Source organism: Jaculus jaculus, chromosome 12 (assembly GCF_020740685.1).
Source record: "Jaculus jaculus isolate mJacJac1 chromosome 12, mJacJac1.mat.Y.cur, whole genome shotgun sequence".
In the NCBI taxonomy this organism is placed as follows: Eukaryota; Metazoa; Chordata; class Mammalia; order Rodentia; family Dipodidae; genus Jaculus; species Jaculus jaculus.
Window position 1 is genome coordinate 33,490,467 of NC_059113.1, and position 14,646 is coordinate 33,505,112.

Below are 14,646 nucleotides of genomic sequence, written 5' to 3' on the forward strand. Positions count from 1 at the left end.
CTGCCTTCTGGAAGCAGAAATGAGTTCTCTGGAGGAAGATAACCTCATCCAGAACTTTAACTTGCATCTGTTCTTTTTCAACTCAGAAAATGGCAAACATGCAAGTAGATGACAGCAGATGACTGAAAATCACAAGAAAAGATAAATAGCAGCAACAGGCATAGTAGATACAGATCTTGAGGCTATTTGACAGAGACTGTAAAGCCACTGAGATAAATACAGTCAAGAAAAAACTGATAAAGTAGAAAATATCAGTAGAGAACCACAATCTATATAAAGAGAACTCATTCAAAATTCCAGGGGTTGAGCTGGGGAAATGGCTTAGCGGTTAAGGCACTTACCTGCAAAGCCTGAGGACTCCAGTTCGATTCCCCAGGACCCATGCAAGCCAGATGCACATGTATCTGGAGTTTGTTTGCAGTGGCTGGAGGCCCTGGTGTGCCCATTCTCTTTCTATCCGCCTCTCTTGCTCTGAAAAAAAAAAAAAAAATTCCAGGGGAGGGCTGGAGAGAAGACTTTGTGGTTAAGATGCTTGCCTGCAAAGCCTAAGAACTCATGTTCAAATCTCCAGGTCAAATGTAGCCAGACACACAGCGATGCAAGTGTGCAATGTCACACATACGCACAAAGGGGCACACACATCTGGAGTTCATTTGCAGTAGGCTAAAGGTCCTGGCATGCATGGCTATTCTCTCTGCATTTTTTTCTCTCTCTCAAAATAAAAATATTTTTTAAAAAATTCCAAGGGAAAGATGTCTCAGTGGCTAAAGGCCCTTATAAAGCCTGATGACCTGTGTTCAATTCCCCAGTACCCACACGAAGCCAGATGAACAAAGTGGCTCATGCTTCTGGGGTTTGTTTGTAAAGGCTAGAGGCCTGGTGTACCCATATCCCCACCCACAAGTAAATAAGTAAATAATTTTTAAGATAGATTCTGTGAATTGGAACTGAGGTGATAGATCAGTGCTTGTAAGCATGAGGACCTAGTATCTCCATAAGATGCTGAGGCTATATAGTGGCATCTCAGTGCTGAGATACAGACAGGAGTATTTCTGGGGCTCATTGGCCAGCTAGTCTAGTCTAATTGATGCACTGGAGGCCAGAAAGAGACAAACTCAAAAAGAGGTGAAGAGTGCACCTGAAGAATGACTAGAGGCTATACCCTACTCCGCATGTGTGCATGTGCATGACACTAGAGGCCGTCCTCTACTCCCCCCGTGTGCACTTGTGTGCGTGTTCATGACACTAGAGGCTATACTCTACTCTCCACATGTACACTTGTGTGCATGTTCACAGTCATCCTCACACACATCCAAATGTACACCATACACACACACCTACAAAAAAATTCCAGGAGCCAACCATAGTGGTGCACACCTTTAATCTCAGTACTTGGGAGGCTGAAGAGTAAGGATCACCATGAGTTCAAGGCCAGACTGGATTCCAGAAGTGAGTTCCAGGTCAGTCTGGGTTACAGTGAGACACTGCCTCCAAAGAAAAAAAAAATATGTAGATAAAGTATCTAAAAAATTCCATAAATTAGCCGGGCATGGTGGCACACGCCTTTAATCCCAGCACTTGGGAGGCAGAAGTAGGAGGATCGCTGTGAGTTCAAGGTTATCCTGAGACTACATAGTGTATTCCAGCTCAGCCTGGGCTACAGTGAGACCCTACCTCAAAAAACAAAAAAACTAAAAAAAAAAAAAATTCCATAAATTAAAAATACTCAGATAATTTTAGTTATATATTAAACAGTTATAAGGGAGTCTTCAAGAACTGATGACAAGTGAGTAGGAAAAATTAAGCTGAAGCACAGGGAAAAAGGTGGTTAGAAGATAAAGAAAAGGACATAAGAGACACATGGGAAAGAATGAAAAGGTCTGTGGTGTCATTGGAGTCTGAAGGGATGGAGGACAGAGAGCACAAGAGAGACATGTAAGGAGATAATGGCCTAGATTTCCAGAACTGGAAAGAAAAAGTCAAGGCACAGATTCAAGAAGAAATAATGAACTAAGCAAGATAAGCAAAGAAAACCACACCTTAAAAAGAAAGAGCCAGGCATGGTAGCACTCGAGAGGCAAAGGTAGGTAGATGGCTGTGAGTTCAAGGCCATCCTGAGACTACATAGTGAATTCCATGTCAGCCTGGGCTACAGTGAGACCCTACCTCAAAAAACCAAAAAAAGGAAAAAGAAAAGAAGAAAAAGAAAACCACCTAGGCAAATCAACTTAAAACTGCTTTAAAAAAAATGGAAGAGGAAAGCGCCCTGGGAGCACTTGGGGGAGTCTGTGGTATTAAAGGAGAAGGACAGAACTGATACCTGCCTTCTCCATGGAAACAATGGGTGCCGGACACAAAGCTGCAGTGAAATGCTGAGAGAGTCACTGCTCTCTCAGACTTGTATGTCTAGAGAAAATATGCTTCAGAGGTGAGCCAAAAAAATGAAGCTTTCAGTCAAACAAAAACTGATTTTCTTTTTTAAAAATATTATTTGTTTATTTATTTATTTGCAAGCAGAGAGAGAGAGAGAGAGAGGAGGGGAGGGGAGGGGAGGAGAGGTAGGAGAGGAGAGGAGAGGAGAGGAGAGAATAAGAATGGGCACACTAGGCCTCCAGCCACTGCAAACTACTCATGATGCCTGCACCACCTTGTCCATCTGGCTTACGTGGGTACTGGGGGATTGAACTTGGGTCCTTAGGCTTCCCAAACAATCACTTCAACCACTAAACTGTATCTCCAGCCCCCCAAAACTGATTTTCTTTTTTTTTTTTTAATTTATTTATTATTTGAGAGCGACAGACACAGAGAGAAAGACAGATAGAGGGAGAGAGAGAATGGGCGCACCAGGGCTTCCAGCCTCTGCAAACGAACTCCAGACGCGTGCATATGGCTAACGTGGGACCTGGGGAACCGAGCCTCGAACCGGGGTCCTTAGGCTTCACAGGCAAGCACTTAACCGCTAAGCCATCTCTCCAGCCCCAAAACTGATTTTCTTACTAGCATTCTTTCAGCTAAGAGTCCATTTAAAGGAGTTTCAAATAAAGTTTGTTATTTTAGAGGGTTAGTTGAGCTGGGGATGTAGCTCTATAATAGAGCATTAACCTAATATGCATACGTTTGATTCCCAGCACTACAAAAAAAGAATATTATTTAAAATTACTAGACTTCCAGCAAGACTGATACAAAGGAAAGAGGAGACATAAATTACCTATCTCAGATGTTATATGTTTATATATTTTCCCAAGGCTGAAGCTCATATTTTTATGCATGTTAGGTAATTGCTATGTCACTGAATGCTGTGTCACTGGGCACCCTCATCCCAGTCAGTTTCAAAAGATGCCAGTAAAGATTCCACATAGTGATGAGAAGATACTGTAAATTATTACCTTGTGTTAATAAATTAGAAGGGGCTGGAGAGATGGCGTAGCGGTTAAGCGCTTGCCTGTGAAGCCTAAGGACCCCGGTTCGAGGCTTGGTTCCCCAGGTCCCACGTTAGCCAGATGCACAAGGGGGTGCACATGTCTGGAGTTTGTTTGCAGAGGCTGGAAGCCCTGGCGCGCCCATTCTCTCTCTCTCCCTCTACCTGTCTTTCTCTCTGTGTCTGTTGCTCTCAAATAAATAAATAAAAAATATAAAAAATAAATAAATAAATTAGAAGGTGTGGATAAAATGGCAAAAATCTAGGAAAATATAACTTGACATGAGAAAAAGGGGAAACAGAAAACTTATCACTCTAGAATTTTAATCTTCTGGTAAAGACAAACCAGGCCCAGAATGTTTAATAATGAAATCTCTCAAAGAGTTAAGCCTAGAAAAAGAGGTAAACTTTTCAACTCACTTTAATAGGGCAGCATAGTTTTGACATTTAATTCTAATAAGGACATTAAAAGATCAGAATATTAAAAGGTCAGCCTCTCGTGAACCTCCATGTACAAGTCCTGGACAGAATTTTAGCAAGCTAAATTCAGCTTGCATGAAAAAGATCAGGCCAAGTAGGGTTTATTCCAGAGATGCAAAGTTTTAACTATGGAAAAGAATTAGGCCAAACATGGTTGCACCCGCACACCTTTAATCCAAGCACTTGAAAGGCGGAAGGAGGAGGATCGCTGTGAATTTGAGGCTACCCTGAGACTACATAATTAATTCCAGGTCAGCCTGGCCTAGATGAGACCCTACCTCAAAAAAACAAAGGAAAAAAAAGGAAGGAAGGAAATGAATCAGGAATTCACCACATTAACAAAGGGAGATAAAACATACGGTCATCTTAGTAGATAGCAGAAAGTGTATAGGATAAACACCTTCATGGTACTGAACCTAGAGCCTTCCACATGCTAGGCAAGCTCTCTACCACTGAACTGTGTTCACAGCTCTTTTTTCTCTTTTGCTTTGAAACAGAGTCTTGCTAACTTACCCAAGAAGGTCTTGAATTCTTTCCTCCCTCCTTTCTTTCTTTCTTTTGCCTCAGCCTCTTAAATAGCTGGGGTTACATAACCATGACTGTCTACTTTTTGTTTTGTTTTGTTTTTCAAGGTTTTCAAAGTCTTACTCTCACCCAGGCTGACCTGGAATTCACTATGTAGTCTCAGACTGGTCTCAAATTTACAGTGATCCTCTATTTGAGAGGGATAGAGGAAGAGAAAGAAAAAGAGAATCGGCATGCCAGGGCCTCCAGCCAGTGCAAACAAAGTCCAGAAGCATATACCACCTTGTGCTTCTGGCTTACTTGGGTCCTGGGGAATTGAACCTAGATTCTTAGGTTTCATAGGCGACTGCTCCTTAACCACTAATCCATTTCTCCAGCCCCTAATTAAAAAAAAAAAAAAGTCCAGACATATGTGCCACCTTGTGCATCTGGTTTTATGTGGGTACTGGGGAGCTGAACTTGGAACCAGTGCCTTAACTGCTGAGCTGTTTCTCCAGCCCCCCCCCCTCCAATTTTTTTTTTAAAGGTACAAAAGAGCCCAACCATTTTAACTGGGGAAAAAAATAATCTTAGGAGCTAGAAGTAGAGCTCAGTGATAGAATGTTTGCCTAACATGGGCAAGGCCATGAGTTTGATCCTCAACACCAGCAAATAAAGAAGAAAATACCTTCTCTGGTGTGGTGGTGCACACCTTTAATCCCAGCACTTGGGAGGCTGAGATAAGATCTCTCTGAGTTCAAGGCTGGCCGAGACTGCAAAATGAATCTTAGGTCAGCCTAGACTAAAGTGAAACCCTGCCTCAAAAAAATAAAACTAAAATAAGAAGAAATAAAATGATTTATAAAAATTAAAATAAAAAGGAAATTTCTTAATCTGATAAAAGATCTTTACTACATATCTGTAACAATAACACAACATTGAAATGTTGAATGTTCTCTTCACAGGACCTAATGAGAAAAAGATGCTCTGTATTGCCACTTTAACTCAGCAAACTGATTTCAAAATCAAGATGTAAAAGTGCCTTTGAAAATTATATACAATAAGTTTTGCAGAACACTGGGAACCTTGTCTTTTTTAATGTTAATGTGGGGTGGGACACTAGAATAAAGAATGTGGCCTGGGAAGATGGCACAGAGGTTGGAGGCACTTGCTTGCAGAGCAGGCCAGCCTGGGTTCAATTCCCCAGTACCCGTGTAAAAACCAGATGCACAAAATGGCACATGTCTCTAAAGTGGCAAGAGGCCCTAGCATGCCCATACTCTCTCTGTATGTCTCTGACAAGTAAATGAATAAAAGTATTTTAAGAGTTTTAGAGATGGCTTAGAGATTAAGGCCTGTGAAGCCTAAGGACCCATGTTTGACTCTCCAGGTCCCATGTAAGCCAGATTTGCAAACTGACAGAAGTGCACAAGGTGATGCACACGTCTGAATTTAGATTGCAGTGCCTGGAGGCCCTGGCGTATCAATCCCCTCCCATAAAATACTTTAAAATAAAATAATGTGCCAGTGGCACATAAGTATAATCCCAGTATTTAGGAAGCAGAGGCAGATATATACACTTGAGGCCAGCAAAGTCTAATAGATCAAGTTCCAGGCTAGCCAAGACTACAGAGTGAAATCCTGTCTTAAAATTAAATAAAATAGAGGGCTGGAGAGGTGGCTTAGCCATTAAGTTGCTTGCCTGCAAAGCCAAATGACCCAGGTTCGATTCTGCAGGGCCCATGTAAGCCAGTTGCACAAGGTGGCACATGTGTCTGGAGTTCATTTGCAGCAGCTGGCAGACCCATTATATCCCCCTCTCTCCCTCTCTCTCTCTCTCATAAAATAAAAAATGCATTTGGGCTGGAGAGATGGTTCAGCAGTTAAGGCACTTGCCTACAAAGTCTAAGGACCAAGGTTTGATTCCCCAGTACCCATGTAAAGCCAGATTCACAAAGTAGCACATGCATCTGGAGTTCATTTGCAGTGGCTGGAGGAACTGGCATGCCCATTCTTTCTCTCTCTCAAATAAATAAAATATTTTTTAAAATTACATAAAATAGTGTTCTGGAAAGCTTCTGGAGGGTTCCGCTCATCATGGGCACAGACCACTACACCCAAGCTGTTCCTTGCAACACTGCTCATCATACCAGTATCATCATCAGTACCCGTGTTCATAGAAGGTGGGGCAGATGAACTGTAATGATAATTACCAGCTTGTGAATGTTTAACTACGTGCCGTGCTTTGTTTTGATTGTTCTGAGTGATTCCTAGCTCATTTAAACCCTAACAGTCTGTGGGGTCATTGTCACTGTATACCTGGAGAAGCAACACCCAGCAAACCTTCGTCCAGAGTCACGCAACAAGCCGTTGGTGGTTGGCTGGCTGCAAAGTCCCATGTGGGTCATGTGACTGCTCACACCGCACTTCTCATGTGAACCATCAAGGTGGTGGATACAGTCTGGTAAAGAGGGGACAGGACAGCTCCAGGCCCACTTAGCATTAACCACAAGATGGATTGAGTGAACAAAGCCACGTGGTGCAGCGTAGTGAAATAGTATGATGACATTCATGCTTTTATAACAACTGTTTTGAGCCAGGTGTGGTAGCACTTGCCTTTATTTCCAACACCCCAGAGGCTGAGGTGGGCTGATCGCCATGAGTTCCAGGCCACCCTGAGACTACATAGTGAATTCCAGATCAGCCTGGGCTAGAGTGAGACCCTACCTTGAGAAAACAAAAAACAAACTGCTTTGTGGGGGGAGAGGGAGGGCGGTGTGCCCGTGCATGCGCATAAACATGTTGGTGTATTTATATGAGCACAGGCATGCATGTCCTACTCTGTTAGGTCAGTCTTCACCTTTCCACCTCCTTCAAGGCAGGGTTTTTCTCTTTGGATTCTCTTTCTGCCATTGTTCTTTGTTGCACTTGCCATGAGTGTCTGAGAAATTATCTATCTCTGCTTTCCATTTTGCAATCAGGGTTAGCATGCTGGGATAGCTGCCATGTCATAGTTTCCAGCTTTTTACTGAGGTCTGGTCTGGGGATGGAACTCAGGAGCTCTGGCTTGAGAGGTGAGCACTTTATCCACTGAGCTATCTTGTCAGCCCCAAAACAGTCCCCACCCCCCAAGATAGGCTCTTGCTCTAAGAGCCCAGGCTGATCTGGAATTCACCATGTAGTCTCAGAGTAGCCTTAAACTCACAGTGATCCTCCTACCTCCACCTCCCAAGTGCTGGGATTAAAGGCATGCACCACTATGCCTGGCTTTTTAAAAAAATGTTTTAAATTTTATTTATGACCTTGGGGGATGGCTTAGTGGTTAAGGAGTTTGCCTGCAAAGCCAAAGGACCCAGGTTCGATTCCCCAGGACCCACGTTAGCCAGATGCACAAGAGGGTGGATGCATCTGGAGTTCATTTGTAGTGGCTGGCGGTCCTGGCGTGCCCATTCTTTCTCCCTCTTTCCCTGTCAAATAAATAAAATTTATTTATTGATTTACAAGCAGAGAGAGAAGAGCGATTGAGAGAATGAGCATGCCATGGCTCTCTAGCCCCTGCAAACGAGCTCCAGATACATGCTACGCTGTGTATCTGGCTTTACTTGGGTACTTGGGAATCTAACTGAGGTCATTAGACTTTGGTTGGGGGGGGCGGACTTTAGCCACTGAGCCATCTCTCCAGCCCAGCTTCTTTTTTTTTTTTTTTTTTTAATGATGGTAAAAACATAACATGAAATCTGCAGTCTTTTGGGGTGGTTGGCATACTTCTTTCTCCACCAACAACTGTTATTTTCTTTCCTTACTTTTTTTATATAATGGCCTTCCTGGGGGCTTGGAATATAGCTCAGTAGAAAAAGCACTTGCCTCTCAAGCCAGAGTACCTGAGTTTGATCAGCATGTGTAAAGCTGGACTCTCCATGCCTGGCTTCTGTAACACCAGCATGCCCATGGCAGAGGGGAGGAAGAGACAGGAGAATTTCCTGGACACTTAGAGCTCACAGTGAGCACAGCAGTGAGAACCAGAGAAATGCCACCTCAAATGTAGTGGACGGCAAGGACTGAGGCCTCAAAGTGTTCCTCTGACTGCTGCAGACACAGGAAATTAAGTTATGGCCTTCCTGTGGGGAAGGAGATGCTATCTCTGCATGGCTTTTCTTTGTGTTACCCTCTTAGTAATGTGTAACATCTTTTCATATACCTGCTGGCCACTTAGGAAAACAAAACATTTTTACACACATGCTTGGATTTGACAGAATATTCCAGAGGATAATCCATGAAGGTGATTAATAATCTTTGCGTCTGACCAAAAGAAATAAGTTCATGAGAGTGAATTTGGCATTGTCTTTTCACTGATGTCTTCTTGGTTCCCTTTAAGGACTGTGCCACCTATGTATTGATTATTTGAATACACAAGCTATTTTTACTCAAAAAATATTTTATTTATATTTATTTAGTTGAGAGAGTGAGAGTGAGACAGAGAGAGAGAATGGGTGCATCAGGGCCTCCAGCCACTGCAAACAAACTCCAGACACATGTGCCGCTTCTGCATCTGACTTATGTAGGTACTGGGGAATTGAACCTGGGTCCTTAAGCTTCTCAGACAAGTGCCTTAACTGCTAAGCCATCTCTCCAGCCCATAAACTATTTTTAAAAGCTCCCGAGGATGGTTTTATTGTAAGAGCTGTGTGTATACACATGTGCACACACGCATACACACAGACAGCAGCAGCATACACTTACGTTAGGCTATTCTGATGTCACAAGCTCATTGTGCTGGTGTGCCCTTTGGTTTTTAGTTTTTATTAATAGCTTCCATACTTATAGACAATAAACTATGATAATTCCCTCCTCTCCCCAACTTCCCTTTCACAAATCCACTCTCCATCATATCCCTTCTTCCTATCAGTTAGTCTCTCTTTCCTTTTGATGTCATCATCTTTTCCTCCTATTCTAAGGGTCTTGTGAAGGCAGTACTAGGCACTGCAAGGTCATAGATATTGAGGCCAATTTCTGTCTGGTGCTCTTTTGTTTTGACAGAGGCATTCGACTTACAACAGCATGCGGCCGGCCAGCAAAGGGATAACTCAGCGCTTGGATCTTCCAGACCTTTCCCTCTCGGGTAAATCACCTGCAGCACAAGTAGTAGTGGCCTAATTTTGTGATGTTGGCTTTTTTTTTTCTTTGCATGTATTTCAACTTACAATAGAAATTGTTGGCCTTTATTCCACCTGATTTCAACCCCTCAGTACACACTGTGGCTATTAGATCCAGCTGTGAAGCCATGGGAGCAAGAGTCTCCATCAGCTCCCCTTAGTGTGTGTAGACTAGGGGGAGATGCCAAGCTTTTTATTATATTTTATATTTTGGGTTTTTGAGGTAGGGTCTCGCTCTAGCCCAGGATGACCTGGAATTCACTATGTAGTCTCTGGCTGGCCTCGAACTCACAGCAGTCCTACCTCTAATTCCTGAGTGCTGGGATTAAAGGCATGTGCCACCACGCCAGGCTCTATTTTTCTTTATGTATTTGCACTCAGAGAAGAGACAGACAGACAGATAGATAGATAGATAGATAGATAGATAGATAGATAGATAGATAGATAGAATGGGCATTCCAGGGCCTCCAGCCACTATGGAAATGTGCCACTTTGTGCATCTGGTTTTGTATGGGTTCTGGAGAATCAAACCCAGGTCATTAGGCTTTGCAGGCAAGCACCTTAACTGCTAAGTTATCTTTCTAGCCTGCTTTTTTATTTTTCAATAAAGTGAATCTCAAGAAAATATTTTTCTTTTAATTGTTTTGTTGTTTTTGTTTATTTTTATTTATTTGAGAGCGACAGGCATACAGAGAAGGAGGCAGAGAGAGAGAGAGAATGGATGCGCCAGGGCCTCCAGCCACTGCAAACAAACTCTAGATGTATGCACCCCCTTGTGCATCTAGTTTATGTGGGTATTGGGAATCAAGCCTCGAACTGGGGTCCGTAGCCTTCACAGGCAAGCACTTAACTGCTAAGCTATCTCTCCAGCCCTATTTTTTCTTTTAAAAATCTATTTTTAGCAAGGAAACCTTATATATTTTTGTTGCAGTCAGGTTATGGGAAAGAGCAGCTTATGGGAAAAAGAAGTTTATTTTGGCTCACATGTTCAAGGGGAAGCTCCATGATCACAGGGGAAAACAATGGCATGAGCAGCGGGTAAACATCACCCCATGGCCCATATAAGGTGGACAACAGGAACAGGAGAGTGTGCCAAACACTGGCAAGGGGACACTGGCTATAATACCCATAAGCCTGCCCCCAACAATACACTGCCTCCCAGAGGTGTTAATTACCAAATCTCCATCAACTGGGAACCTGGCATTCAGAACACCTAAGTTTATGGGGGAACACCTGAACCAAACCACCACAGTTTTGAATCTATATTACTTCCACAGTTCTTAAAATGCACCTGTGTTAAGATGTTGCTGTGTTTGGGATCTCCTCTTTCTGTTGTTGCACTGTGTTCTTTTCAATCAAATCAAATCATACTAGTGAAGTAGAGATGTAATCAGTGGGTCTTGGGACATGGTTTCATTCTTTCTGCACTATCCATGCTGATGGTGGACAGGAGTAGCCCACAATAGGGGGTAGGGGGCGGCTTGGCCTTGAATCTTGTCACTGCTACATTCAGTCCAGTTTTGACTTCATAGACTTACTTGCGTGATTGAATTAACACATTTAAACCACTTAGGACACACTCAATATGTCCTGGCAGTCATCACTTTCCTTGCTGACTGTTGAGGCAGTTCCCATGCTCAGATCAACAGCACTTTCAACAGCCTAGTAGAAAGTTAGTAAGATTGTCCAGAATCCAGGCACACCACAGGGATACTGCAGGACTGGTTCCAGGTCACTGCATTAGAGCTAATATCACAGGAAAGTGTGACACAAGTGTTCTCAGTACACAGAAAAGCTATATTTGCTCTGTGTTGTAGTTCATTAAGTATGCTGGAGAGTTAACTTAGCAGGTAAAGCACTTGCCACCCAAGTGTTTGTAGCTGAGTTCTTCTCCCCAGACTCCACTGTAAAAGCCAGAAGCCATAGTGGGCTTCTGTAGTCCTAGCACACTGATGGCCAGGCAGGAGGCAGAGACAGAAGGATTTCCCAGAAGCTTGTAGACCAGCTACCCTGGCCAACACAGCTGTGAACAACACTGAGAATGAGACACCCTGCCTCAGATGAGGTGGGAAGCCAGGACCAACCCTGGAAAGTTGTCCTCTGACCTCCACAACATGTCTGTACCCATATACATGGATACCAAAATAATAATTTTAAAAGTAAAGTGCTGGTAACTCTAACCATCACCCCAGCTTTCACCAGGTTAAAGTCTTTTTTTAAAAAATTATTTATTTATTTATTTGAGAGCAACAGATACAGAGAGAAAGACAGGTAGAGGGAGAGAGAGAGAATGGGCGCGCCAGGGCTTCCAGCCTCTGCAAATGAACTCCAGACGCGTACGCCCCCTTGTGCATCTGGCTAACGTGGGACCTGGGGAACCGAGCCTCGAACCGGGGTCCTTAGGCTTCACAGGCAAGCGCTTAACCGCTACGCCATCTCTCCAGCCCAGGTTAAAGTCTTTTTATAGGTAGTGTGTTCTTGCCTTGATGCTGATAACTATTGACTTTAGTCAGATGGTGCTTGCTGAAGTTGGGGTGACTGTGGCAATTACTTCAAGTAAGACAGCAGGGAAGTTTGCCATATCAGTTGGCTCTTCCTTTCACAAAAGAGTTCTCTGCAGCATGGGAAGCATTTTACCCACATAGCACTTCTGCTAAAATCCTTCCTCTTAAACCCTGTCTCTGCTTTGTCTGAGTTCCAGGCTGTAAGTCCTTCGTCCTCTCAGCAACATTCCCAGCATCTTCAGCAGGAGTGTCCCTCTCAGAAAACCACTTTGTTCCTCCATAAAAGGCAGTTTCTCTTCTGCCCATGTTTCCTGTGAGGTGACAGCAGTTCTGGGGTGTTCTCGGGCTTCACTGTGGGCTGTTTTTTTTTTGCTGCTGCCAGCTCATCTGCAGCGACTTTGCCATCTATGAGAGAGTTGGGATGTCCTGCTTCTAAACTCCTGTCAGTGTTCAGATTTTAACCTCTTCCCATGAATCACAGACGTTTCTAACTGTGGTCTCTAGAATGCTGAATCCTTTCTAGAAGTTTTCAGTTTCCTCTGCTCAGATCCATGGAGAAACTAATGATCTGTGGCAGTTACAGCTTATGAAATGTTTGTTTAAATAATTCCACTTTAAAGTCAAAATTACTCCTTAATCCGTGGGCTACAGCTACAGAAGGCTGTTGTGTCAATAGGAATGAAAACATGAATAATAGAGCATCCTTTTTCTTTTTGACCATAATTTTGCTTAGTATCTATCTGTCAGAGCTCTGAGTGGCCAGGTACACTGTCAGCAGGCAGAGATGGTTTGAAAGAAGTCATGTTGAATGAGCAGTAGGTCTCAGCAGTGAGTGGGCTTAAAACGTTTAGTAGAGCATGCTGCAAACAGGTGGACTGCCATCCAGGCTTTGCTGCTTCATTCAAAGAGCACAGCAGAGGAGAGCTGGTCTCATTCTTAAAGAGCCCCGGGATTTGGTGAATGAGCATGGCTGTGTCTTAAAGAGAATCTCTTTCCCAAAATTAGAGGGCAGAGGCCAAAACAGAAGAGCGAAAACGTGCCTGGGGCTGGGAGAGGCATGTCACAGAACACACTCTTGCGCAGTGTAAAATACAGAATAACTTACTTGCATACATGGTGCTAGGTTATTTTGGTTTACTTGTGGCAGAAGCTATCTAGCATCAAATTTTCCATCTTAGCCATTTACCAAGTGTGCTCAGCGGGCAAACTTTCCATCATCATTTTTATGTCTTCTGCCAGTGTCAAAGTTTCCTAATTGTCCAGGGAGACCATTGCCAACTGCTGTCGTGGCGTTAATAGCTCATTGACAGCCTCCTCATACTCCTGAACACCTGTCTCTTGGATGATTCTATTTACTGTAATAAAGGATTGCATGGTGAAAATTGTTTGCTTCCAGCCATTTCCAGCAACCACTTGTCATCATTGAGGTCATCCCAAACTTCAGACAGGATTAATGTGCTGTTTTTGTTGTTCTGTGTGTGATGTAAACACTGTTTTTCTCTGCTAATTGGTCTCACTGCCCATAATTGATGGTTGTTAGCTGGAGAAGTATTGTTTTCTTCTATGATTGTTTGTGGGTCACAGGGGGTGGTCCCAGATGGGGGCCGTTGGCTGTCCTATAGTTTTTGATCAAGTCACCTAATTCTCTCCCCTCATCTCTAGGTTCCTATATCAGTATAAGCAAATCAGACATTTTCTCCATTCTGTCTTTTACAGTCCTTTAAAAGATATCTGAAGAATTCAGTACCTGTTTTAACTAAGACAAATGTGACAGCAGAAAGAAACCTCTAAAAGAAGGACTTTTGCTTATTTTTCAGTGAGCTAAACTGTGATTCAAACAACTTCTCTCACAGGTTCTCTCAGCCTTTTGTCTGTGACTGGACAGTCACATGAAGCATTTCCCTGTGAGGCGGCTGTGATATCCACTGATGAAAACAAAACACGTTAGCTAGGGACAGGGCTAGTGCTGTGGGAATCCAGACAGTAGTTGCACAAGGTTCTTAGAAAGGCCCATACTTTGCTTAATACTTTGATAACTCTGTCTGGAAATTCATAATTTGTGAACAAGGGCATAACTTGGATTAGGTCTCTACCATGTAGGTGGTCCTTCCTGGGAAATTCTTTCTAGAAAATACCATGTCCCTATTTTAATTTACTCTAGGAGGGGAAATGTGTCTATCTCTGTATACACCATATATCAGTATGTTTGTAGTTGAGAATAAGTTATGGTAGCCAGTCCTGTCTCTCCTCTTCAGGAACCGGTGGATATGTTGTTGCCCACACAGATCTTCTGAAAGGAAGGGCTGAGGACTTGAAGCCAGACCCTTACCTTCGAAAGAGTCCCTCACTGGAGTCGTTGAGCAGACCCCCCTCCCTGGGGTTTGGGAGCACCAGACTGCTGAGCACCTCCACTGGGGGGTTGAAACCACCAAGCAAACTCAGGTACTGAAGTTTAGACTATAAGCATTCAGGTAAACACTGGGCGGATCATCACCACCTCCTCTTCTGCCTCATCCTCCATATTCTACAAATATCTCCTATACGAAAATGATTGAGACACACTAGGCAGCCTTCAGCAAGTCTAAAA

General features: G+C 43.3%; 1 protein-coding gene across 3 annotated transcripts in view; it reads left to right on the forward strand.

Moving 5' to 3' along the window:
* Specc1 (sperm antigen with calponin homology and coiled-coil domains 1) overlaps nucleotides 1–14,646 on the forward strand; it is a 310,970-nt gene that overhangs the window by 213,362 nt on the left and 82,962 nt on the right. For all 3 annotated transcript variants that reach the window (XM_045130800.1, XM_045130799.1, XM_045130802.1), the window contains 2 exons: nucleotides 9,440–9,521; nucleotides 14,315–14,501. In XM_045130800.1, coding sequence (XP_044986735.1) covers nucleotides 9,440–9,521; nucleotides 14,315–14,501 — 269 coding nt within the window. The remainder of the gene's footprint in view (nucleotides 1–9,439; nucleotides 9,522–14,314; nucleotides 14,502–14,646) is intronic.